General features: G+C 34.2%; 1 protein-coding gene across 1 annotated transcript in view; it reads left to right on the top strand.

The window, feature by feature from the left end:
• MINAR2 (membrane integral NOTCH2 associated receptor 2) overlaps nt 1–9,424 on the top strand; it is a 22,071-nt gene extending 12,647 nt beyond the window's left edge. The window contains exons 2-3 of the mRNA XM_017532161.2: nt 4,527–4,754; nt 9,120–9,424. Of these exons, the coding sequence (XP_017387650.1) occupies nt 4,527–4,754; nt 9,120–9,299 (408 nt within the window). The 3' untranslated portion in view covers nt 9,300–9,424. The remainder of the gene's footprint in view (nt 1–4,526; nt 4,755–9,119) is intronic.
• The last annotated feature ends 613 nt before the right edge of the window (nt 9,425–10,037 follow it).

The following is a 10,037-nucleotide window of genomic DNA, read 5'->3' as shown; positions in this document are numbered from 1 at the left end:
GCAAGTCTATAAACGTAATTCACCACATAAACAGAACCAAAGACAAAAACCACATGACTATCTCAATTGATGCAGAGAAGGCCTTTGACAAAATTCAACAGCCCTTTATGCTAAAAAACCTCAATAAGCTAGGTATTGATGGAACGTATCTCAAAATAATAAAAGCTATTTACTACAAACCAACAGCCAATATAATACTGAATGGGCAAAAACTGGAAGCATTCCCCTTGAAATGTGGCACTAGACAAGGATGCCCTCTATCACCACTCCTATTCAATATAGTACTAGAAGTTCTAGCCAGAGCAATCAGGCAAGAAAAAGAAATAAAGGGTATTCAAATAGGGAAGGAGGAAGTCAAATTGTCTCTATTTGCAGACGACATGATTGTATATCTAGAAGACCCCATCGTTTCACTGCATTATTCTTATGCCTTTGTGTCCTCATAGCTTAGCTCCCACATATCAGTGAGACCATACAATGCTTGGTTTTCCATTCCTGAGTTACTTCACTTAGAATAATAGTCTCCATCTCAACCAGATTCTTTATTCTTAATGATTGTTTTGCATGCTTGAGAAAAATTACATGTATAAATTTCTCCTTGTAATTATTTTAAGTTCTATTTTGAGACTATTTTATTAGATAGATACAAGTTAAGAATGATAGTACTTTACTGATGATAACTAGCTTTATTCATTTTCTAGGAACATTCTTTATATCTAGCAAAGTTTTTGACCTTGTCTATTTCATCTAATATGTGTGTGCTGGCAGGAGTGGGGAGGTGTATTTTTGTTTTCTTGGTGGTTAGTCAAGCTAAGTTATGTCATGGAAACAAATATATCAAAATGTTTAGTAACTTAATAAAACATATGTCTCCTTCACACAAAGTCCAATGTAGATATTATAGATGTCTTAGAAACTCACTTCCAAGTAGAATCCAAGCTCCTTCCTTCTTGGGGTTTACAGTATCAGATCTCTATTAGGCTTTAGATAAGAAAGGGAAAGGGTAAGCCAAGGATCTTGCCAGGAATTTTACCCATCAAGGTTGAATTTTATTAAGTTTGCTGAGCATCTAGTAAGGATTTACCACAGTCTTCTGTTAACAACAACAAAAAACACATATACACATATATGTATATACACACATATATATATACACATACATATATGTATATTTATATATAATAGTATATGAATATATTATACATGCCATATGGATCACCTAATATATACATATCATCATATATGTATAATCATCTTCTGCTATATACAGCACATTGACAAGAGTTCTGAAATGTGTATAGTGTCACAAAAAAAGAAAGTGAACCAAAAACTTGTAAAAGATTTCAGGGACCAGGCTTGGAAGTGATCTTTCATCCACATGCCATTGTACATAAAACATGTGGCCCCAATATAAATTCAAAAACAGTCTGGGAAAAGCAGATATCCTTTGTGCTTAGGAAGTGGAAACAAAATTAGTGAGCATTTAGTCAGTCACAACACCCAGTTCTCATTGCTTATATTCGTCTAGCATATACTTTCATATTTTTTAACTTGAATTCTTTCTTAGTCTTTATATTTTAGGCATGTCTGTTGTAAATATTTTATAATTTAATTCACTTTTTAAAATCTGATCTGATAATCTCTGTCATTTCAATAGGGAATTTAGTCCATTTACATTAAATGTGATTATTATAATTATTTTTCTGTTTCTGAGATTTTCTACCTGTGTTATTTGTAGTCTTTTTACAGATTGTTTATTCTTCATTTTTTTTCTTACTGCTCTGCTCACTTAGAATCTGTAAATTCTTTCTCTACTTGTTAGTAATATCTCTATCTCGTCACTGAAATTATTTCTTAAAATTTTCTAATAAAAAAATCTGTGTTAAACTTATGACACTCCAGTGTTCTCATTTCTCTTATTTTAAAATTAACAATTTAGCAATTATTATTATCTCTATTTCACCTAAATCAATGCTTGCCTGGATTTACAGACACATTTATCAATTTTTTATTTTTCTCTTTCTTTCTCTCTCACAACATTTCTCTTGTATCTTAATATTTTCCTTCTGTTATCAACTTTTTCTTCCTGAAATACATTTTTAGAGTTTTTACAATGACCTATTAAATGTGTACACTTAATTTTCTTTGCCCAAATATGCCTTCTATCTCACTCTCTTTATTGAATTATAGTTTACTTCACATAAAGTGTGTAATGATTAAAATGTGCATAAATGATAAATGGACAAAGGTATGCTTAACGAAAAGTCTGGGTAAGCTTTGAAGTGTTACCTTTTTGAAATAAATATTTAAAAATGTAATTTATTTTAGTGGCCACGTAATTAAAATAATTGAATTACTGTTGAGTTTTCTTCTGGTAAATGTATTTTCTTGTGCAGTAGAGTGAAGGGTTTTGTGTTGTTGATGTTCTTAAAGCTATGTTAAAAAACATCATCAAGATACAAATAAAGCTCAACCATATAGTATTGAATAGTATTGCCTATTTCATGATTAAATTCATAATAAATTTATAATACTAATTTTCCTTTGCATGTCTTTCAGACATAAAATTCACATGCAGTGCAAAAATATATATTACTATGTGCTATAATAAACATCACAACTTTCAAAAATATCATATAGAGATAAGGGTTTGCATGTTCTTTTAGAATGTATCTCTGAGTATTTTGCTATTTTTATACATTACATTTTCTAAGTCTATATACATTGTAATAGAATGTGTAATGTTTTCTTCTTGACCTCCCCAAAACTGTATTTTCATTTACAGAGCTTTCTTATTTAAGAAACTTAAGCAACAGTGTAAAGACAACCTGACAAAGTCAATTTGTCAATGTCAGGAGAATTATCCCTCTTCAGAGATGATCAAAGATCTCTAGCCTTGAAGAAAACAAATTAAGTAAAAATTATGCTAAGCTCATAAATTTCTTATCAAATTATTTTTTGCTCAATTGAGAAACATTACTTTTGAAGCAATCCATCTTTAAGATAAATGCTAAGCTAAGAAGAGTAATTATTTTATTGCAAACTTCAGTTTTATAGAATATAAATTGACTTTGAGCTGTCCAAGGACTTATGAAAGTCAGAGAGGATCTGAAAGTTGAGCTCTAAGTATTTGAAAAATGAACGGATTAAGAAAATTAGGGAAACCCAACACCAAAGAGAATGTGAATGGTTTTATCTACATGATTTTTTTTTCCTGCCAGTTGTTTCAGAAGGAAACTACATATAACAGTTTACAACTTTAGCTTATATAATATAAATTAATGTTGCCTATATACAACAATAAATGTCAGCATCAGAGTATCGATAATCATAAATATGGCTCAGAAGAATAAAACTGCTATTAAATATTCTCTATTTTGGGTATCTGAAATATGTGACATACATTTACTGAAAAATATCTGTAAATTAAGGAAATGAGCCACTTGTTTTCAAAGACTAAATATTATATGAAATTAACTCATGTGAAATTCCTCTCTTGATTCCCTACGACAAATGAAGCATGACTCTATAAGCTTTTTTATTCTTCTCAATTTGTATTTGACCAAGGAACAAACTTTAATTTCCAAAATGAACAAATTTTCAGTTTCTACCTTCATGAAAACTTGATATACTTAAGAAAAAAACAAAACAAAGTAAAAATCTGAAGGTCAAGCCAGAAACAGAAAAGCCCACATTATAAAATTTTATTTATATAAAATATGAGATGAGTCCAAATTAACCTATGGTATTAGAATTTGGGTGCTATTATAGTTACGCTTTGGGCAGGGGGAGGGAGAGTGACTGGAAGGGAGCATGACGTGTGCTGGTAATGTCATGTTTCTGGGTCTGGTTGTTGAATCTCGAGTTTGTTTGGTTTGCGAGAATGTACAGAGCTATGTATTTATATATATGCATATTATACTTTAATAAAAAAAGATTTTAAAAACTTGAAAGTCAGTAACAGAGCTAACAGCCAGTCTTTACACACAGATACTAAATTATACATATAGTGCTAAGTTGGCTTAGACCTCAAAGCTGTCTGAAATGGGAGCCATGATAGTATTTGTGAAACTTCAGCTATATCACTAAAATGTCTTTTAATTTTGACTTTTCTAGATTAATATAGCAATATTAAATACTATTTTTATAAGTCATGGAATATAAAAATAGAGAAATAAAATGTCATTAATAACCTGAGAAAAGTTGGCTTTGTTCAGAATTCTACTGTACTATTTGAATTAAAGAGATTTACTCTCTTTAATTTGTAGGCTCTTTCTTTGTAGTTATAAAACAGCACTTTAATTAGTGATTAGTAAAGCTGTTCAATATCACACACAAAGAAAAAACTCAATCAATGTTGGATTTCTAGGTCAAACAAAACCCGAGAATCCATTTCTCATTCATTGTCCTAATCTGTTAGATTTCTGTGTAAAATCAGTACATTTTCAGGTACAGTTAGCTTACACTGCATTCCCTATTATCAGAAGGCCTGTTGCTAAGAGATGCCTTGTTTCTTTGCCTCTTAGAGAGAAAAGAATAACATTGCTGCTCAACGAATTAGGGGATCCAATGCAGCGAGCCTTGTCACTGCTGATAGCCCCCCACCATCCATGTCATCAACTATGAAAAATAACCCACTCTGTGGTGACCTAAGTTTGGAGGAAGCTATGGAAGAAAGGAAAAAGAGCCCATCATGGACCATTGAGGAATATGACAAACGTTCCCTGCACACAAACCTCTCTGGACATCTGAAGGTACTCACAACTAAGACTTACCCTCTTCAATTGATAAGAGAGATCAATCAAATAATCCTAAGAGAAAGGGTTATTGAAGTGACAGTTATTCTTCACTAGGCACAGAATCTCCAGATTTCAGAGCATTTTGGCCTCTGGCTTTTCTTTCTCCCTCCTACTCCTAGTCAGTATCTGTGTTTATATCTTTTGAGTTTTACAATTTTAATAGTTACTGGCAACTGTACAGTGTAGAGAGGAAAAAAATTATGTAGCACAGGACAAAGGTTTTCTAGGAGAGTAAAAGGTTTTTTTTGAAAATTAATTTGCAAGATGATGTTTTCTGGTAGTTTATGAACATTTATGTTCATGAAGACTTAAGAGCTGATTCCCTATTCTACATTTATTTGAAATATGTATTAAGTGTTCTGTGTTAGGCACTGTGCAAGAAAGTTCTCATCAAAGATTATTTTATCTCAGCCCTCTCAGTGATTTAAGATTGCAGATTTACATTTTGGTCATTTTCCTGTGTCTCAGTAACAAAACAAAACAAAAACATTTCAACACAGGAAAAGTATGCAATGAACTCATTCACCCAGCATAAACCCAACAAAAGTTGTTCTTTCTTTTTTTGCCCCTGCTGGTGTCACCTCACCACATGAAAAACGTTGAAATACCTGAAAAGCAAGGAAGCAGCCAGCCCTCTGTTTTCTGAATGGACTGGATTCCAACCCAGCTTTGGCTTGTCGCCACCTGCCCTAGGCCAGGAAGGCCTGTCATTGTCCAAGTACATACCCTTCATTTAAAAATGTTTATCTGTGCTAAGACCCATACCTTAAGCACTAGATAATTTTTCTTTCTTATTTTTTTTGAAGAGGACAGCACTCTGTCTCCTTGAATCCTACTCACACCTTTTACAATTTCAAATAGGTGCTGCTCAAAAGACCCACTGTCCAGAAACTTTGAAGTTTCTTAATCTCTCACTAGATTGAATGTATCTACTCCTGTATGTAGTCTATTTTCCGGAGAAGCTTCCATAACAGATGCTCTACGCAGAAACAATAATCTTGTGTTTCTTTTCCCTTCTTTCTTTTTTTAAATCTTTCATTCCTTACCAAGAGTCTTAAAGACATCTAAAAAGTCACCCCTACTATTGAAAAAAAAAAAATGATTCATTTTACCAACATTTCTTGACCATATGTTAAGGCTTCTTCCTTTTGCTGTTTCATGCAAAATAAGGGAACTATAGAGGTGGATGTTACTGTCTCTACCCTCAAAAAGTTGATCTAACTAAGCAAATTAACAGACAATAACTATAGAACAACATAAAGGAAGGTGATGATACTAGTAACAAAAAGTGCCATGCAGTGTTCTCACTCATTAGTGGGAGTTGAACAGTGAGAACACATGGACACAAGGAGGGGAACAACACACACTGGGGCCTGCGAGGGATGGGAGGCAAAGCTGGCTTGGAGTCCAGTCCATTTAGAAAACAAATACCTAATGTAGGCCGGGCCTAAAGCCTAGATGATGGGTGACGGGTTCATAGGTGCAGCGAACCACCAAGGCACATGTATAGCTATGTAATAAACCTGCACATTCTGTACTTGTATCTTAAACTTACTTAAAGAAAAAAAAAGTACTCCGAAATTCCCATGATATACTTTACCCATATAACAAACCTATACCTGTAACCCTGAACCTAAAATAAAAGTTCACACACAAAAAAAGAAAATGCCTTTTCCCTCACATTTGCCAATACTGGTTATTTTTCAAGTAAATTATCAATGATTGGAAAAAACGGTAACTCATTTTTGCTGATTTTCATTTTTCTGATTACCAGGCAAGGCTGAATATTCTAGTAAAAAAAAAAAAAAAAAAAAAAACTCCGAAAAAAAAAAAAAAAAAAAAAAAAAAAAAACCAAAACAAAAAAAAAACTTGTTCACTATAAATATTAGCCCAAATTAGGATTAGTTTGATAGTACATAATTATCTCCTGTTAATAGTTGCTATAGGCTTACCTATAACATGCTTCATTCTCCGTCCTAGGAAATTGCTGATTTGGTTTTCTGCTCTTTCTTTGTGGAATTAGTCCGTCATCTCCATTGCCAGCAGCAGCACCATCAGCCAGGTTTTCTGATAATTCCATGTTATTACTTCAGTGCTTCTTTATTAACCTTGAACAGAAGTTTGATATTAAGAATGGTTATCACTTTATACGATAAAAAGAAGTTTTTGTTTCACTGAAAAGAAATAAAGAGGAAAATTTAAAAAGAAAAGAAAGTCCCATATAGGATAGAAAAGGGACACAAATCACATTTGATTATAAAAAGACGTCATGGAAAAGTAAACTTATGATGGGCTTGAAGGATGTTTAGAATTCCAAAAGATACAGATGGTTTGCCTAAGTGGGGAGGCTCTTTTATCAGGAGTAGCAAAAGCAAAGGTATAAATATAGGAGCTACAGGTCAAGTAATAGAATAATGAGAAAATAAGGCTAGGAAATAAAGCTAAAAAAACGTTCGAATGTTACGCTTAGGAAATTGAATAAGGAGTATTTTTTTAAGCTGGACTATTACATGAGTCATGTTTAGGAAGGATGGGCCATAAATACAATGAGTGCCATATTTTGCTAGAATCAGGACCTGCTCCCTCCTCCACCCAGTCCTCTGTGTGCACTCTCCCTCTCTCCAAAGCAGTGGACCCTGAGGTCTGAGTCCTGTTTACAGGCCTCAAGAGGTTATTTGTCAGCATTAACTTCCTGAGGGAAGCTTCTGGAAGCTATAACTTTTGTTTTCATTAGAATTTCTTCCTATACCTCATCAATTCAACTTTCATCTGCACTCCTGTCTATGTCTCACAGAGCCCCTAACTTATTTTCTGAAACCTTGGCACTACTGTACGCTATTAACTCAAGCCCCTGTGGTCCCTCCCATTTTTCTAAGTGGCTAAGAGTTTATAAGCCAGAGAAGAAAAGAAAACCATATTTAATTACCAAGGAAAGCTAGAAGCAGAATGTAAGACAGGATAGTCTCTATTAGTGAAGCTCTTAGTGGAGAACAGAGGCATTAAACTAACAGACAAAGTGCAGGCCTCTGATTAGGACATAAAATGAAGGGTAAGAGTGAGGTAGACGGGGATTTTTAAATCATTATCCTTCTGCACAAATCATCCAAATTTGATTTTAATATTTTAGCATTTCTACAACTAAGCAATTTAAACTAGTACCAGTGTAATGGGAGGATCATATTGCCATCGACAGAATTTATCGTCGCTTTCTATTAATACATGCATGCACAATCCTCTCCTAGCAGTGCCCCTGTAAGTCCAAAGCTAGTTCATTGACCCCTGAGGCTGATAAAGGAAGCTGGCTGTGCCACACTTCAGTGGACTTTAAGTCTACTGAGACTGGAGAGGCAAAGAGAGGGTGGGCAATCCACTGTAAGCCATTACAATAAAGCAGGTGAAATATAATGAAGCATTAAGTTAATTTGTGAAAGCAGAGATTGAGTATTCATTGTACATTTGTTGCATATAAGGCATAGACACCAAATCTACAGCAACAAAACATAGCAAGAGACGTAAAAGGAAAAAAATGTATTTTTATAAATATATGGACAATAGAGTTTGCAGGTGATTTATCAGGTACAGGAGATCAGGTTGACTTGATAATTCTGTGGGACTGGAAGGAAAGATGAAGTCTGTGAAAGAAAGAGGGACATTGGGGAATAAATAAGAGCGGACATGGGGAAGAATATAATGGGCCCCTTTCTCAGGAGGTCAAACAGTTTCTGCATGCCAGACACGTGGCAGCCCTCTACAAGGAAAATCAGTGGGTCAAGAGTCATGGAAGAGACTTCTGATTTTTAGTCGTGCTACTTCCATGGAAATCAGCTTCTGGATTTACTGAAAACCTCACCAAGCATGTTTATTCCTGCCATGCAGACAAAAATCAAACCTCAAAGGTTCATCTAAAGCAAAGAATTCTCACTTGATTTCAACTTACTATGCTGAATTACATGCACTATTTATAGGATGTGAGAAACACTAAATTGGCTACAATATGATAGAAACACCATTGTGTTTCTGACCCTCCAATTTGAGCAATTTAATTAAAGAATCACGAAAGCCTCCTAATTAATTCTGATGCAGACCTACAAATTGGAACTGCAGGGACTCCTTGTCAGCCAGGAGACTGTAGCTGCATATTTATGCTATTCAAGGAAGCCTCGTCTCGCTCATGTGAGCCATGACATTGAAGCCTTGCCCAGGACAGAGTGAATATGGACCTTCAGTCCCCATGACAGTGTCTTGTTCTGCAATCTCAATTAATTTGTAACACTGACTGATTACTGATTAATCATATTCTTCATGTAATTTTCTTTTAGGAAAATCCTAATGACCTGCGGTTTTGGTTGGGAGACATGTACACCCCAGGTTTTGACACTTTATTGAAAAAGGAAGAGAAACAAGAGAAGCAATCAAAATTCTGTCGTATGGGTCTGATTTTACTTGTCATTACCTCCATCTTGGTTACCATAGTGACTATTATTACCTTTTTCACCTGAGGAAACTGTCACAGTCAGAGCTATTTTAAATTTCCTAAAATTTTTTCTAGATAAACATTTGCAGCTTCCCCCAAAAATAACAACAACAACAAAACCATGTACATGCAGTATGAATGGATTGTTGATTGTACTATTAAATGTAATTGTCTTGGAGAATGTTAATGTCACGTGTGGTATGATGGCTTCTCTACTTTGTTCTATAAAAGCTTTGTACGACTTCCAGCCTGAGCTTTGTCCTTTAGGAAGCAGGAATTCTGAGGACCACAGTCACAGAACAGTCACTATATACAACCCAAATTAAATATCTGTATAGAGAGCAAAACAGTATCAAAAATCGTCAGCAGCTTTGGTTTCATATTTAAACTTTATTAACCGTGTTTTAAAAATACTGTTAACTCTTTACTACCTCATCCTCCTGTAATCATCAGAAAAGTTTGAGCTGATAATTTTTTTTTTTTTTTTTACCAACTGCTGGGTAGCTGGCAAAAATCTGGTTGTGCTGCCAACTGAGTTAGATTCACTCCCTGTTTTATTTTCTTATATTTCTGTTTAAGTCAGAAAAAAGGAAGGAGGGAAATATCTTACTGAAATCTATTCTTATTTCCCCAGTAATCATCTATATTGCCCCAATTTCATGCTGCAACTTTAATAGAATTAAAGTTGCACAGGCCATAGTTACATAATTAATTACGTTTAGATCCAATTTATCCAAATTGGCTACTGTGACCTCTGTGGCAG

This window comes from Cebus imitator, unplaced genomic scaffold, assembly GCF_001604975.1.
Source record: "Cebus imitator isolate Cc_AM_T3 unplaced genomic scaffold, Cebus_imitator-1.0 Scaffold76, whole genome shotgun sequence".
NCBI lineage: Eukaryota > Metazoa > Chordata > Mammalia > Primates > Cebidae > Cebus > Cebus imitator.
Note: the sequence above shows the minus strand (reverse complement) of the source record. Positions and strands in the feature narration are given on the sequence as shown.